General features: G+C 51.1%; 1 protein-coding gene across 1 annotated transcript; it reads left to right on the forward strand.

Annotated features, from left to right (window-relative positions):
• Positions 1-3,998: 3,998 nt before the first annotated feature.
• Positions 3,999-14,926, forward strand: BOLA3 (bolA family member 3). The gene is made up of 4 exons (XM_055312656.1): positions 3,999-4,119; positions 6,477-6,600; positions 8,869-8,957; positions 14,666-14,926. Exons 1-4 carry the CDS (start codon positions 4,066-4,068, stop codon positions 14,729-14,731), a joined length of 333 nt encoding a protein of 110 aa, XP_055168631.1. The 5' UTR covers positions 3,999-4,065; the 3' UTR covers positions 14,732-14,926.
• The last annotated feature ends 1,726 nt before the right edge of the window (positions 14,927-16,652 follow it).

The following is a 16,652-nucleotide window of genomic DNA, read 5'->3' on the forward strand; positions in this document are numbered from 1 at the left end:
GGATTTTGGTAATATTTCGATAGGATTAAAGTCACTCACAAAAACATAAGGTTGTCCAATGGCTAAGTTTGAAAGTTATTTTTTTATATATTTTTTAAAAGATTTTATTTATTCATGAGACACACATACAGAGAGAGAGAGTCAGAGATAGAGGCAGAGGGAGAAGCAGGCTCCATGCAGGGAGCCTGACATGGGACTTGATCCTGAGTCTCCAGGATCACACCCTGGGCTGAAGTCAGTGCTAAACCGCTGAGCCACCGAGGCTGCCCTGAAAGTTATTTTAAACTTTATAAATGAGTAGTAGAATAGCCCAAATAATCTTTGGGAGTGCGAGAGTCAGGCTTCAAAGCTACACAGCCAGAACGATGCCTAAACCGTGTCTCGGGCCCTCTAGCTAATAACTCCTTGCTGAAGGGCTTGGAATGGACACTACAGCCTGCACCATTATTGCTGGCCACTAGATGTCAGTCTCTGGGCCAGGGCCTCAAAACTAGATGCATCAGTCCTGACTAGAATTTAAAAATTTACCTAAAACTGTCTTCCTTTGCTGTGTCTTCCTAATAAAAACTGAACATGGGTGCCAAATTTTTAAAAAGAAACAAAACATGGGCGCCTCAAATTTGGTAGATCCTTGGTCATATACCTCTGTCCTGGCTGCCAGAGAGGCTGGGGTTTTCTGGATTTTACTTGGAGGTTTAGAGTTCACAGCAAAATTGATGCTGGATGTGCCAAAAGTTTGGACTGGCTCCTGCTCTGACTTTTTTGTTCCTGCTCTGTGAAAAGATAAGGGAGTTTTCATTAGCATGTAAGATTCTGGGCACACTGTTTTAACCCAACTGACATTTTTTGTAGCATATTTGCAAAGTGAAGGAAGTCGATTATTGATTCAGATTCTGGCCCACCTCTTTTCTTGTGCCTGATGAGCGCTTTGAATACCCTTCTTTAGGGAAACCTACCTGTTAGCGGAGTCTTCAGCAGGTTAATCCTTACAGCCACCTAGGAAGGGGGCAGGAACTGAGAGGTATGTTAAGAATTTTTCAGTGTTTTTCAGAAGGTGGCACAAATGCTCTGACTTCACATAGCGAGTTCATAGTGAGACCAGTTAGTTCCTCGGGGATGCATCTGTAAAAATTCCATGTGCTCAGGTGTGCTAGGAGGGTCTAGAAAAATGACTATAAGCATACCTATGAGGTAAAAAAAAAAAAAAAAAAAGTATCCAAAAAGATCCTCCTAAAGGAGTTTTTCTGTGATTAGCTCAGATGTAAATATAAGTATGAAAGCTGGGAGTGACTATGAACCAATATAAGATAAAAGATAAGAGAATCTCAAGTTTAGGGCAAAAAGGATAAAATGCAGAATAGACCCATATCCTGGGACTAAAGCTATGACACTTTTAATCATAAAGTAAAATTGGCCTTTTAAAAAATAATAATAAAAAAGTAAAATTGGCCCTTTATTTGCTTCTATCATCTAAGGGTAACTTGAGGTAACTTTTTATGTTAAGTTAGAATAAATATGGAAGCCCAAGATTGGTGAGACTATTCTGCAAATCCTTTCCTAAAAAGGTTCAAATTCACACTACGGAGCTAGGGTGGCTAAATCACTGTCAGCTCTGTTTGGTAATCCTAGTGTGTGCACTCTTTGTTCATGCCACGCTGGGCAGCTGACAAAGCGGACAGAATCAAGACCCTGTGGTGGAACTATGGAACCACTGGGAAAAACACTCCTACATAAATTGGTAGCTCTGAAGGGCCACATGTGCAATAAATGTAATGCACAAGTTGTGAGCTCTTGTGTTTACTGTGGGGCAATCAGAGGTGGCTGCCTGGAGAAGACAAGGCTTGAAGTTTCTTATAAGACGGGTCATGGCATAAGCAAGCTTGTAGCATAGCTTGTACAGGGAGGGACCAGCTGTCCAGTATTACTGAAGGGTGGATTTCAGTTGGACAGGGAGGTAGGGGTTAAATCATATCAAAGAACTTAGGTTTTTGCCAGTGGGTGATGGAGGGTCAGAAGGATTTTAGATAAGCAAGCAATGGACAGGTTTTCACCTCAGACGGCTCTGACAGCAGTGTAGAGATGCAAAGGGGACGATCCTAGGGCAAGACCAATGGTCCAAAATACCCCTAACAATGTGAGCAATAGTGAAATTAGGAGGAAGAGGAAGGTTGAGGATAAGCAAAAGTACTGATTTTCAATAAAGGGGAATTCTTGCAAATACAAATCAGTGAGCCTAACGTAGGTCTCTTACAAGTGACAAACCCAACCAACTGAAACGACTTTAGTGCTCGTTTCTGGCACCACTTGACACACAGTGTCAAACATCTGTCTCTAGCTCCTTCTCCTGTATCTACTCCATTTACAAACTGGGTGCCATGCACGATTGTAAAGACGGCAGCCAGCAGTAGGCTCTCTAACAGTTTAGCAGCTCGGAGGTAAAGGGCCATCTCTAGTTTTGTCTCTAGACCAGCTCTCAATGGGTTGGCTCGGATCATGTGACCAACCCAAACCAATCCGTGTCTGATTGGCCAGCCCCGGGTCATGTGACCACTCCTGAAGCTGGGGATAGGTCGACCTCATCTGAGCCACGTGGTCTGAGGAGCAAAGGGGGTTCGCTACACAACCCGGGGGAAAAAATATTTGTGGTAGTTTTAATTGCAACAGTGAAGAAAAATTTAAAGTCAGCAAGTTACCTCTAATCCCACACCAACTCTGATGTTTAAGAAATCAAGCAAAAGATGTAAGAGAAGTCGTTGGAGTAATCCAAAGGAGAAATTATGAGACCCCAAACACAAGTCACTCCATTAATACTGGAATGAATTAAGCATGGATTCAGGTGATCACTTTCAAGAGCAACTGTCGGTCTGTCCCACTTCTCCAAATGCAACGCCGTGAACTTGGGCGTAGGCTGGACAAGTACTGGTGAGGCCTGCGTGGCATACCCGACCCCATGCCGCAAAAATACACTGCTAGTGAGAGAAAGGGCTTGGTCCGGTTTTGGCTCTGACGTCTGTCTGAATTACTCTAGAGGTGGGGCAGGTTTGCTGGATAATCTTACCCGTCCTGAAGGAGGCAGCTTCCACTACATTGGCAAGGACTCCAAGGTGGGTGGCTCCAGCCTACTTTTCTGCTGGGCCATGTCCTCCTGCAGGGACCTTAAACCCAGGCACATCCAAACCTGAGTCTGTCGGGGCACCTGGGTGGCTCAGCGGTTGAGCATCTGCCTTCCACTCAGGCCTTGATCCCGGGGTCCTGGGATCGAGTCCCACATCGGGCCTGCTTCTCCCTCTGCCTGTGTCTCTGCCTCTCTCTGTGTCTCTCGTGAATAAATATATAAAATCTTAACAACAACAACAACAACAAACCCCCCACCAAAAACCAAAATCTGAGTTTGTCGGTCCCCTTCACCCACCGCACTGTCCAAGCCAGGCTCCTTTCTCACCCTGGCCACCCGATCCATTCACTCCAGTCCCTTCCCCTCCCAAGTATCCAACCCCAGTCCCCCATCCTGCTGCCCCAGCTCTCTGGAGGCTTCAGATCTCACCCAGACCTTCGTGGTAGCCTCAGAACTTCTGTCCCCGTCTCCAATGTCAGTCCCCCCCACAGCCCCTCCTCTTCGCAGGAGCCCGTTCGATCTTTCTAAAACGCAAACCTGAGAACGACGCCGCTGCTTCCTGTCCCTCCACGCCTCCCCTGTTCTGGAGGGAGAAACCCACACTCCCCAGTTCGGAAGCCAGGTTGCGGGCGGTGGGGATGGGAAGGGAGCTTCCTACCTCGGGCGCGAGGGGCAGTGCGAGAACCTCGGCGTCTGCGGGCTGGGCAAGAAGGGCGGGCTGCTGGAGCGGCCGCCCGGCGTCCGGAGGGTCTCCGCGCCGGGAAGGGCCTGGAGCTCGCCGAGCAGCAGGTTCCGCGCAGGCACCCCCGCGGCGAGGGCCGGGCCGGGCCCGGGCGGCTCGCGGCCTCCGGGCGGCAGGGGGCGGCCTCGCCCGCGGCGGCTCCCGGGCCCCGGCCCCGCGCCTCTCGGGGGACGCGGCGACCTCGGGCGGCGGGCCGCGTCGGCCGGGCATGGCGGCGTGGAGCCCGGCCGCGGCGGCGCCGCTGCTCCGCGGGATCCGCGGGGTGAGCGCGGGCGGGCCGGGCTGCAGCTCCCGGGCGGGAGGCGCGGCGGGGCCTCGGGGCCGGGCTCCCGGAGAGCGCGGCGCAGGGCCCGGGGCCGGCCCTCCCTCCCGTCCACTCCTGGTCGGTTCGGCCCTGCAGGGGAGGGGGCCCGGGCCCGGGCAGCGGAGAAACGTCAGGGCCCTGCGCGCGCTGGCGGAGCTCCGAGCCGGGGCGGGGGGGGGGGGGTCGGGGGTCGGGGTCTGGGGGGGCGAGGGGGACGGACAGAAACCGTCGCGGTCCGGCGGGCGCGGAGCAAGCGGTGTCGACGCACGGCGCCGGAGACCCCGCGGTCACCCCGAGTCCTGGCGTGGGAGCCGCGGCGGGCGGGGGCTCCGGGCTTCGGGCAAGTCCTCCCGGCCTCTGCGACCTTAACCTTCTCGGAGTCCCACTCGCCCGGCGTCGACGCCCAGCAGAGGGCACTCACCGCGCGCTCTCCTCGTTTTCTCTCCGTCTCTGACTCCCCCTCTCCTCACTTCTTCCACTTGCTCTCACCTTCTTACTTCTCTCCGGCTGCTCTTGAACCTGCCTCCGCCAAGTATAAAGAGCTGACAACTTTCAGAGTGGACAGTCAGCATTTAGGAGTTTGGCAGTAGCTTCCTCGGGTAAAGGCCGCTGCCTCCAAATTAGCACAAACGGAGGGACGACCTCCCAAGGAGTCAGCAGCGCTAAGCACCCTCGCCCCTTAGTGGTTACTGCTCCTGCTACCTGGTTACCCTCCGCCCTTGCTCCTCCCCCAAGTCTCTGTCCTCCAGAGAGGCTCCATCCCCTCCTCCTCCTCCAGCCCAATCTTAGCCAGGCCCACAACATCAAGTTACTGTCCTTCCACACAGCATTCAGTCTCAGTCTCATTCCAGATCTTTCTTCTGACCTGCACTGCAACCGCCTGCTAGACCTGAGACTTCTTTGCAGGTGCCAGGGGGCGTGGCTGAATGAGGTGCACATTCTGCTCATTCATTCGTTCATTCTTTCATCCATCCTTCACCCAAGTCTCCTGGAGGGCCTGTCCTGGCCCAGCTTTGGGAGGCTGCAGTAAGAGGATAGATGCAGTCTGAACCTTCGAAACCAGCTGGTGAATAAGCCAGTGCACAAATCATTTTAAAGATGGCGCTTCGAGGGGCACCTGGGTTGCTCAGTCAGTTAAGAGCCTGACTCTTGATCTCAGGGTGATGAGTTCAAGCCCTGTGTTAGGCTCTGCGGTGGGTGTGGAGCCTACTTAAAAGAAGAAGAAAAAGGTCCTTTGAGATCTAACACAGGACCCTGCTGTGTTTCCATCAGGAAAGGCCCGAGGACGGGACTGAAGGGTGAAGGGATGGTGCTTTCAGGACCAGCATCAGATATATAGCACTTGTGTCTCCCACCTGCCATCCCCCTCCAGTCTCAGGCCCTGTGCTGCTCCCTTTGTAATACCTGGGCATCTTTCCTGACTAGCTTCTAAAGACACTGTTTTGTGCAGGTTACTTTGGCACCAAGAGGCCTCAAACTCCATAACCTTTAGCCTGGCATTCAAGACCTGCCATGCTCTCTGTTCAGTCTCCCTTTCAGCATCTGCTCAACCCAGCCAAGGGGCTGCAGGCCCGGTTTTTTGTTCTTTCTACCATAAGAGTTGAGACATGTTCCCATCGGAAGCACTGGCTCCCTGTGGTATCCCCCAAGGGGCAGGGTGAGTGCTGTTGCCAAAGGTAAATAACCTAAAAATGTTTCTCCTTTAGGTCATTTAATAGCATTTTGTTGCTTCTTCCCAATAAGAGTTAGTACAGATCGCAAAGTGCACCTGGCTTAGTGAGCAACAGGCCACAAGGCCACATCCCACTGGAGGGTGTGAAATGTTCATCAGGCTGACAGGATAGGCCGCATTTGGTCTCAGCCAGGTGTGGGCTTGGTCACGCTGGCCTGGGGAGATGCGTCTGAGGCGCCCTGGCCAGCCTCTAGCTCTGCATCTCACTGATGGACCCATCCTAGCACTTGCCTTCATGCCCCCCTCCCTCGTTTCTTCACCTCTAAAGCTGACGTCATGGTGTATCTCTCACAGCAGTATCCTGAGGAGTTCAAGGTCTCTTAAGTTTGTCTTGTCTCTGGAGTCAAAGTTGAGTCATTTACAGAAGTCATTGCACTTCTCGGCTCCATTTACTCCCCAAAACGTTTGTTCTGTGTCCTGGGGAGCTTCAGCAGACATTCGATGCCACGCAGTCCCTCTGATACAGCCCATGGTCACGCTGGAGGCGCGGGCTGGGCCCTGGGGGGGGAGGGGGGCAAAGGCAGGTGGGGCCTGGGGGCGCCATCATCTTGCCCCGCCATGACTCTTCTCTGTTCTGTGGCAGCCTCCTCTTGTCCACTGTGCCCAGCGGATGTTTGCCTCGCAGACTGAGGGGGAGCTCAAAGTGACCCGGATTCTCAAAGAAAAGTTTCCTGGGGCTGCAGCTATCAAAGTCACTGACATTTCAGGTGAGGTTTTTCTCTCCTTCCCACGGAGTTTGGTGGGATTGGGCCCTCTGCTGGGGGAGAGGGCAGGGGGCTAGACAGAGCCAACTCGCCATCAGCGACTTCTCAGTACGTGTGGCTTTTGGACAGATGGAATATGGCCTCTCCCAGCTGATGGCAGGGAGGTGGATGTGGAAGCATTAGAGGGAAACTGTGTGTGGGGATATGGCCCGGCTGGGAGGACTTATGGTCGCTAGCCCGGCGCAATTCCGATGATCCCTCTCACCCTGAGGTTCAGGTCCCGAGTCTTTAATTTGACTTGGAGATGAACATTAGTTTCTCCACATTCTTCTGACACCCTAGAATGTTAGAGCTGGAGCTGACCCCAGAAGGATTTTATCCTTTTGAAAGTAACTTTCTTCCTTTCCTCACGAGAAGCTGAGCCCAAAAAGGCCAAAGAACCCAGCCCCTCACAGGGAGGAGGTAGCAGAAGTGGAACCAGCACCAGGACACAGGGGGACGCAGGCAGACTCTGCTGAGTCCAGTTACCAGCCCCAGGCACCTCAGAAGTCCATGGGGGGGCTGCGTGTTAGGAAGAGGCTGGGGAGGCGAGTTCTGCACCCAGGCCAGGAGGACAAGGCCTTTGTCCAGACACACATGTAGAACAGCTTAGCAGGAAGGTGGGCATCTAACTGCATCTCTCCAGACCCAGACATGTCTTTGCCACGAGGGCTCCCTGGCTTCTCTGAGAACATAACATCTACAAGCATCAGGAGAAAGTCTAAAAAAGTACTTTTTATTTGAAACTACAGACAAGGGCAGCCCCGGTGGCACAGCGGTTTAGCCCTGTCTGCAGCCCAGGGCATGATCCTGGAGACCCTGGATCGAGTCCCATGTCAGGCTCCCTGCATGGAGCCTGCTTCTCCCTCTGCCTGTGTCTCTGCCTCTCTCTCTCTCTCTCTCTCTCTCTCTCTCTCTGCATCTCTATGAATAAATAAATTTAAAAAAAAAATTGAAACTACAGACAAATTAATCCATCCAAAGATCCACTGGTATGGGAGGTCAGGCAAGCCCTCTGGGGTGTTCTAGGGTGGTGCTAAGGCCTTGACGTTAGGAGTCCTATAGCTGCCCCAGGCCCAGGTCAGCCAGAGCTAGAACGTGGCCTTCGGGCTGCCCCTGCCTCGCCCTGAATGGAGTGTGGAAAGGGAATCAAGGCCAGGAAGCTTGGTTAACCAAAGCTCGGATCCCTAGTGCACATAAAACCTGCTGAGTAAATTGCACATCTCAGAAACTAGCTGGGTGCTACCAGCCCTGGGGACATGTTCCTTCTTGCCCACACTGCTTCACGCTAGGGCAGCACCCTTCCATCAGTCATCAGCACTAGCTTTCCAGCCACGTGGAGACAAAGTTTGGGCAGGGGGTGGATGTGTCCACCATAGGCTCTGCCTGGACAACTTGGCCAAAAAGCTGCTCCCTCCCCGAGGAAACCCAAGATGAGACCCTGAGGGCTGCTCCCAGACCAGGAAGGGCTAAGGAGAGCTTGATGACTACAGCTCAGTGACCAGCATGTCTGCAGCTGCCACCATACTGCTGTGTCCCTGTCTCTCTCATGCGCCCATTCTTTTCTCTTCTTTCCATTAGTATTATGCAGTTTTTTTTTAAACCAAGCTTTGTTGTATTTTTCATTTTTATTTTATTTTATTTTTAAAGATGTTATTTATTTATTCATAATAGAGCGAGAGAGAGACAGAGACAGAGGGAGAAGCAGGCTCCATGCAGAGAGCCCGATGTGGGACCCGACTGGGACCACAACCTGAGCCAAAGGCAAGCCAACCGCTGAGCCACCCAGGCATCCCAATTTTTGCATTTTTAAAAATATTGATCGCTGGTCCTTTGGCAGGTTGAACCCTAAAACTCGGCCTCTCCCATTCCTCTTCCATGGAATTCCATAGTTTGTTGGCCTACTAAACAAATATGAGGCAAACCTACATTTCCTAGGCTTTCCATGCCTTGTGCCTTATGTTACATAGTCCACAAGTAATACTCCTGGGTAGGGCAACTGCCTTGGAAAAGGAAGAGCACATTTTGGATCAAGACAGCCTGTAGGGGGTGTGTGGTCGGATTGCAAGCCTTGAGAGTTTTAGCAACTTTCCCAAATAAGAATATTTAAAAAATAAATAAATAAATAAGAATATTCATACCTACTTTGGATTGTATGATACTTTGAGGATCTATGGGATTGTGGCCGCTGTAAGTTAATAACTGAAAGACTTTCAAGTCCTGTTATTTCAGGAGGCTGTGGGGCGATGTATGAAATCCAGATCGAGTCAGAAGAGTTTAAGGAGAAAAGAACCGTCCAACAGCATCAAATGGTCAATCAGGTCAGTAGAAGCTGCTGCTGGGCTCCAGTATCTTGAGAGGGCCTGAGGAGCAGGGAGGGCTTTTAATTGTCAGTCCTAGGAAAGAGTAATGCAATACCACACTCATGCAGACAGCATTCAGGACGTGAGCAAAATGTAATCTGGAACTATCTGGAATCAGATGGTGGGCAAATAGGAATTTTATTCAGAACTGAAAACAAACTACCCAATGGTTATTTTACATTTCCTTATATATTTCTTTATGTAATGCTACCAATGTTTGCCTTACATATTTGTAAACATACACGTACTAAAAAATAGATGTTTTTGTAGATTTAAAGATTTTTTTTTAGCATCTCTTTGGACTGCTTTGCAGCTGGGTATGGCATGATTGAAAATTCCTCCAGCTGCCCCAGACCCAGTGACAGGACATTTGGGGCCCAGAACATCAGATTTAACCAGGCTAGGTCCAGCTTATTCATGATCTATGCTTATTTTACTTGGAATTTATACCAGCCTTGACCCCTGGCCTGCATCTGCAGAGCCACCCCCTGCAGCAGGGGCATCTGACACCATTCTGGAAAGTCTTGCACATTGTGAACTAGTTTAATTTTTGTGCAACACAGCTCTGGTCATGAGAACCCCTCTGTGGCCCTGTGTATATCCGGTTCCAGTGTCCCAGAGCTATTCCAGGCCTCCACCCTTCTCTGAATGAACCCTCCTTTGGCCCCTGCTTGTTTTTCTGTCTGTGCATCTGGACCTTTGTCCAGATCAGACCTCCTGCCTGGGTTCCCTTCCTCTTTTTCAGCACCCAGCTCAAACGCTGCCCCGCCCCCCACCTGCCTGGCAGGGATTGAATGTCCCTGCACCCTCTGACTGCAGCATTTTCTGCCTTGCGTCCCAAATAGTTATGTCCCTGCTGTCTGTCCCTTGGCCCTGTCATCCCTTTGTGGGCTGTTCCCTTTTGAATCCATCTTTGGATTCTTCACAGAGCCCAGTCTTTGGCTTGGATGTGGACATCTATGGCCATATGGTGTGCTGCTGGTCTGCCGGGAGGTCTGGGGTGGAATGGCTACTTTGCTTTCCCAAAAGTGCTTGTAGTCCCACGTGATCTCAGAGGTAGGAGCCAAGGCAAGACAGGGAAGACCTGACTGGCCTCAAAATTACTCAGGCTGTCTGGTGTGCCTGGACTCCTAGGGGCACTGTTATTTTGAGTGCATCCCTTGGCCTGAAGCCACTGTTACAAGTGGGGAAGGAGGCAGGTTCTAGAGTCTGTCTGCCCACATCACACACGTGGACTCTGCTACTTTCTAGCCGTAGAAACTTGGGCAACTTAATCAACCCTGTGTGCCTGTGCCTCAGTTTTTTAATCTGTCACTGGGGAGAGAAACAGGACTCACCTCAGAGGGCTGTTTTGAAAATTAGTGGTAAAGTACACATGTGGCACTGAGAACACGGCCTGCCACCTTGTAAGCTGTCAGTAAACATCAGCGGCCATCACCATCATCATCTTTGTCCACAGCATTGGGTGGAGCCCATGCCGTGTCTGAGGGGGAACGCAGCTGTTCCCTCGGTTTGAGGGAATGTCCCCTATATCATCATGGGCTCAAGGCTTCCTCTGGACCCCCGTAGAATATGGACTTTCCTGGTACCATCCTAGTGGGAGAGCCCTGCACGCTGGTCTGCACTGTGCTAGGAAGCTAGCTCCATGCAGGCCAGCCCTGGGTGTGTTTTGTACACTGCTGTGTTGCCTACACCTCACAAGGGAGCTGGCACATACAGAAGCCCAACCAGTCTTTGAGAGTTTGTAGACAGTAAGGAGAACTGGCCTCGTTTGATTATTGGCTCACAGATAAAGGAAATGTTTGGTAGCTGAAAGCCCTCCCATTTCAGAGAATTCACCTGCTGGCACTGGTGTCCTTTTAAAACTCAGGTCACTATAGTAGCCGCTTTGCCCACCCAAGCACTGCTTATTGCTCACTCAAGCTGTTAGCAGGCCATGTGGTTCCACAGCCAGATGCCCACTGAGCCAGAGCCTGACCCTCAGCCTGTGCGGAGGCCCTGGGCAGCCACAGCAAGCTGCTAGGGCTCCAGTGCACACATATCAAGGTACTCTTGGACTCCTGGGCATTTTCAGATGATCACATTTGCAGGTGTTGGCTGTGTGGGAATCTGTGGGAGGAACAGAATGAAATGTCTTTGAAAGCAAGTCAGTTGGCCAGCAGGGGGCTAAGCTCGACCTGGAGTTAGCCGCCCATCTATTAGAGGTGTTAGAAATGAGGGTTTTGATGGGCACTCAGGGAGGAGGAGTCTGACCTAAAAGTGGAGTGGAAGAGAGGTGAGCAGACTCCGCACTCCCCAGCTTCTGTTCCATGGGTGCTGAGTCAGCAGCTTATTCGGGAGGAAGTGATGGTGGCACTGGAGGATCTGCTGGGATGCTCTGGATGCCCCAGCTATTGGGTGGGGGGCCTGGTGGTCCTGGGCTGGGGTGAAGCTTTCCCCGTTGGTCTTGCTTTGTCACCCTAATAGAATCAAGACTCTCAGGCCCAAAATGCCCTTGAGAGGCCACGTGGTCCATCTGATCCCAGAATCCACTTACGATCTCCCTGCCTGATTCCCTGGGGACAAGGTGTCCCTGCTATCACGACTCACACCTGCCCCACCCTCAGCAGAAATGTGCCATTCTTCAGGGACCCTGCCGACCTGTGGCCTAGACTCTTTCAGCATCTGGGGCTCATCAGCCTTCTCCTCTGGAATAGTCACCAGTATTGACTTTGGGCCAGGCCCCAGGGATGCCACCCAGCCTTTTCCTGCCCTGGGAAACAGCCACAGGGAGAGAAATGAGCACTGAGTTCCCTTTTGTGTTAGACGAGGCCTGTTCCTTCTTGGCTGTCTGCTGCACAGTGGGATCCAAGCCTCCGTGTCCTTATTGGCAAAGATCGCATGAGATGTCTGGCCACACGTGTCTGGCCTTGTGATGCATGTGGAAGGCATTTTGGCCACAGCAGGTGCCCTCTCCCCTTCTCAGCCTCCTTCTTGTGTGTTGCCCATTCACCTGTCCCTGAAGGTGCCTCCACCCATATCTCCCCTGCCTGGAGCCCCACAGCAGATGCCCTGGTGCCTGGGGGAGTCCAGACCCACCCTCTTCTCTGTGGCCTGCTCCTGATTCACAGCCAGGCTTCCCCTGGTGAATTGGGCCAGGTTCCCGGACTTCCCTCCTGGACCCACTTCTTGGTCCCTCTGCCTGTCCCACTCCCAACTGTCCAGCTCCTGGTTTGCCTCCTCCATGAAGGGCCAGTGTCAATGCAATCTCCCTCCCGTGAACATGCACAGCAACATCTGCGTGCTTGTGGACTGGCAGCGCCTATCACTATCTCCCTTGCCCATTTTGGGGGCCCTTGTTTTACTTCCCTTTACCTCTTCCATCCTTTTCCCATGCCTTTTGTATCTGTGACCCCAGCACAGTAGCAGGCACTGAGAAATGTTTACCCAAACTACATCTTACAAACTGTGGGGCTATGGCCCAGTCACTTCCCTACCAGGATGTCAGCTGTGAAATTACCTGCTTGCCTGCTTGATCTTTTTTTTTCTTTTAAAGATTTTTATTTATTTATTTATTTATTTATTTATTTATTTATTTATTTATTTATTTATTTATATTTGACAGAGAGAGAGAGAGAGAGAGAGAGAGAGAGACAGCGAGCACAAGCAGGGGGAGCAGCAGGCAGAGGGAGAGGGAGAAGCAGGCTCCTCTCTGAGCAGAGAGCCTGACGTGGGGCTCAATCCCAGGACCTGGGGATCATGACCTGAGCTGAAGACAGATGCTTAACCAACCGAGCTACCCAAGTGCCCCTAGTCCAGTGATCTGTAAGGCCCTCTGTAGCGGGGAGATATGTTGACCTCGTCTCAGAAGCCTGCAAGAGAGCTGCTAGAAGGCATTGGGAGGTCTCAGTGCCCAGGGCATGAGGGCTCAAGGCCTTCCATGTGAAGGTGTGCCTGGGCCCACGCTAGCCAAGGAGGCTTTAAGGATTGTGCCCCAGGTGACAGCCTAAACATGGGGACAGGGACAGCCTTTAGGGGGCATTCTGTGCCTGCAGAAAGCAGAGAGCTTGTGGCCCAGCTACGTTCCCTCCCCAAGGTGAGGACAGGAGTCTTCCCCCATGCCCCTCGGGGCATTTCTGTTGTCTGCAGAGTTGAGGGGCGTTGGTGAGTTGGTGAGTGTGGAAGGGGGTGGTGCATGTCATTGGCTCCCAGCACACAGCAGCTCCTGCTTCGGGGCTGGACAGGAGCCCAAGGGAAACGAGAAGTAGCCACAATATCAGGTTCAGGTCCTAATTCTGTTCCTCGCTTGCTGAGTTTGGACACAGGACAAATTCTATTTCTTTTTATCAAAGAAAGGGATAGGACTAGATTTTCTCTAGGGATTCTTCTCCCTATAAACCTGACCACACGTTAGGGATATTTTTTGTTGTAAAGTAGCAAATGCAAACAGAATAAATCGCCAGAATTATCTGGTTTCTGGTATATCTAGATTCAGGGTTGTTTTTTGGTTTTGTTTTTTTTTTAAGATTTTATTTATTCATGAGAGACACAGAGGCAGAGGCAAAGGCAGAAGGAAAAGTAGGCTCCCTGTAGGGAGCTCAATGCAGAACTTGATTCCAGGAGCCTGGGATAACCACTGAGCCATCCAGACAGACGTCCCTAGGGTCTTAAACAAGTTCATCTGCTTGCTCTTTTTCATGCTCTCTCTCTCCACCTCTCTGAGCTTTTAGTTTCTGTGTGTTGGCCTTACTATCTCCTACTGGAGATGGGCTTTCTCTTTTTATTGGAAAATATGGCCCTCAGCCACCTCCAACTGACATTGTTCAAGTAAAATAACCCGAGACAAGGCTCCACCCAGAAAAATCCCAATCGAGATTCTGATTGGCCCAGTTTGGGTCCCATGTCACCCCTGGACCAATCAGGCTGCACCAGACAGACACAGCTACCTAAATATCAGGCAAATTGGTAAGTCCAAGAGCAGTACACAATGAAGATATCCAGTGGCTAGTGGACAAGGGGGAGTATAGAACAGTGTGTTTAAAAATACTACCATTTGTGTTCCTAAAAGGTAGCAGGGTGGGACACCTGGGTGGCTCAGTGGTTGAGCGTCTGCCTTCAGCTCAGGTTGTGATCCCCGGGTCCTAGGATCAAGCCATCATTGAGCTCCCTGCAGGGAGCCTGCTTCTGCCTCTGCCTCTCCCTCTGCCTCTCTCACTCTCTCTCTAGGTCTCTCATAAATAAAGAAAATCTTAAATAAAAAAAAAGGTACCAGGGTGGAGCTATATTCATATTAGCTTAAAAATGCATTTTTCAATCATTGCAAAGACACACAGGAAATTGACACCATTTCTCTATTTGTGGATGGTGGTGGGAATGAGGGGTGGTGGAGGACAGGTTTGGGGGCGGGGGGAGGGAAACTTCAGTGCACACCTTTCTTTTTTTTTTTTCTAATAAATTAATTTTTATTGGTGTTCAATTTACCAACATACAGAATAACACCCAGCAGTGCACACCTTTCTATAACTTTTGGTTTTTGAGCCTCATTAGACACTAATTAAAAAAAAAAAAAAAGGAAAAACTGCTTAGCCAAAGCACGTGTTGAGCCTCCTGTGGAGCCAAACACAGTCACAGAGACTTACTGTAATCCATGTCAAATGCAAAACAGTGATGCTCTTCTACTTACTTAGGCACTAAAAGAAGAAATCAAAGGGATGCACGGATTGCGGATATTTACCTCTGTCCCCAAACACTGACCACGGCCTGGCTACATAGATGCTGCTACTTACCGCCTTTGGATGAACTTGGCTGACACCATCCTTTCCTAGGCATTTATCAAAAAAGTTATGTATTTTGTTCATAGACATTTCTGTATTATAATCATAGAAGGATATGTTCTCTGTTTAGAGATTAATTAAAGGCAACAGACAACTGAAACCTTTGAAGAGCCACTGTTGATGCATCCAGTTCCTTGGTTTCAGAGGCACTGTCCTTTTGCCCAGAGTGCTCTTGTCCTCAGACACTGCTGTCTTGCTGCTACACATGCGGATTGGAGTGCCAGCTAGTTGTCATATCAAGAGACTTTCTTGTTTCTTCTCCTCTAGGGAACTATTAAGGCCCCTTAATCTTACCAAAAAGAAAAGAAAAAAAGGAAAGAGGAAAAAAAATATCGTTTGGTTTTACTGTTCCCTCAGTTTAATGCCTGTCTTTCCCTTCCTCCAAACTTCTTACCAGAATGATGTTAGACCTTCAATTTCTTACTACCTGGCGTGGACTCTAAGGAGTCTGTGACGCCAGGATCAAGGTCTTCTTCCTGCTTGAAGATCTGCCACACTCTGCATCTCGGAAGGAGGTGCAGCCCACCTCCCACAGCAGAAGCGGAAAAGGTTTGCTTTCCCAGCTCCCTCGCCAATGGGCACAGGTTGGTGGTCTAGACCCAGCCCATCAGACGGATCTGGACTTTGAATTGGGGAGCTGAGACGGAGGGGTAGTGGCATGTCCATCCCAGCAGCTGCGGCAGCAGGGTCCGGCGCTCCGCCTCTGCGAGACTCTGTGGGAGAGTTTGTGTAACAAGCTGCCGTCTCTGGAGTCTGCCGTGGCCGTCGCGGTGTCTGGGTCTGTGGCATGATTTTTAGGCTCTGGTAACAGAGCCTTCCCTGTTCCTGCCCAAAGCAGAAGCTGGTTCGCCATTGTTCCCACAAATCTGTGACTGTTCCATGTCCTTTCACTAAATTCTTTATTGTTCACACCAGTCTGGTCAGTGCTGCTTGCAACTGAGAGCCCTAATGGGTTCTCCTGTTCCCGTGTGGCTCCTGCCCTCCCACCTCCGCTTCCCTGCTGGACAGCCTCCTGAGCCACTATGTCCACTGCCCGTCTTGGTCCCCAGCACCCCAGTCACCGTGGTGAGGGCGGGCTGACCATCTGCTTCTTTCTCAAATGTGTCCTTTGTCTTTCATGGAGCTGCTCATCAGGGAAAGCCGTGGTCACTAGCATTTCCGAGGCTCCCCAGTACCTCCCTAAGAAATGAAAGTATGTCGTTAGAACAACCTGGGGCCTGAGTTTGGGAGCAGCACAAATTTTGAATGTTCTGTTCCCATACCATGCCCCCATTTTGGGGTTTAAAAATATTCTCTGTCTCCGCAGTATGGGGGAGGGATTGGTGTCCTGCCAAGGCAGACCCGCCTTTTACATGGAATAAGAGCTGAGTTGTGTAAGAGCTGAGGAGCCAGGATAAAACAGAACTGAGGATCAGAGGCGCCTCTGAAAGAGCAGCGCCGAGGACAGCTTTTAGGTGGTGGAGGGAGGAAACGCCTCGGAAAAGTCCCGAGGCCAGGAGAAGGTAGCGGCCAGTGAGAACGGGATTCGGCTCGGGTTGGTTACCTGTGTGGAGCCTAGCTGTCCTCCTGAGGCCTTCTAAAGCACAGAATAAAGTAGAAATGACAAGGTGCCGCTTCAGAGACTATGTCGTAGAAGGCACTGCGGCTTCCTGCTCTTCCGCAGGTAGCTGACTCGGGGGGAAGGTAGCCACCATGTTGTGAGGGCACCCAAGCAGCCCGTGGAGAGGTCCTCGCGAGGAACTGAGGCCTCTTAGCCACAGCCAATGAAACAGGCCTGCCGACGGCCAGCAGGGAACTAAACCTTCTGCCCAAACCGGAGCCATTTGGGTAAGCCATCTCA

This window comes from Nyctereutes procyonoides, unplaced genomic scaffold (assembly GCF_905146905.1).
Source record: "Nyctereutes procyonoides isolate TBG_1078 unplaced genomic scaffold, NYPRO_anot_genome, whole genome shotgun sequence".
NCBI lineage: Eukaryota > Metazoa > Chordata > Mammalia > Carnivora > Canidae > Nyctereutes > Nyctereutes procyonoides.

What these genes read in the sequence shown, in the direction of transcription:
- BOLA3 (XM_055312656.1), top strand. Translation starts at nt 4,066, where the DNA reads ATGGCGGCGTGGAGCCCGGCCGCGGCGGCGCCGCTGCTCCGCGGGATC. An exon ending in CAAAGTCACTGACATTTCAG is followed by an intron (nt 6,601 to 8,868) that starts GTGAGGTTTTTC and finishes CTGTTATTTCAG; the next exon opens with GAGGCTGTGGGGCGATGTAT. An exon ending in AGCATCAAATGGTCAATCAG is followed by an intron (nt 8,958 to 14,665) that starts GTCAGTAGAAGC and finishes CTACTTACTTAG; the next exon opens with GCACTAAAAGAAGAAATCAA.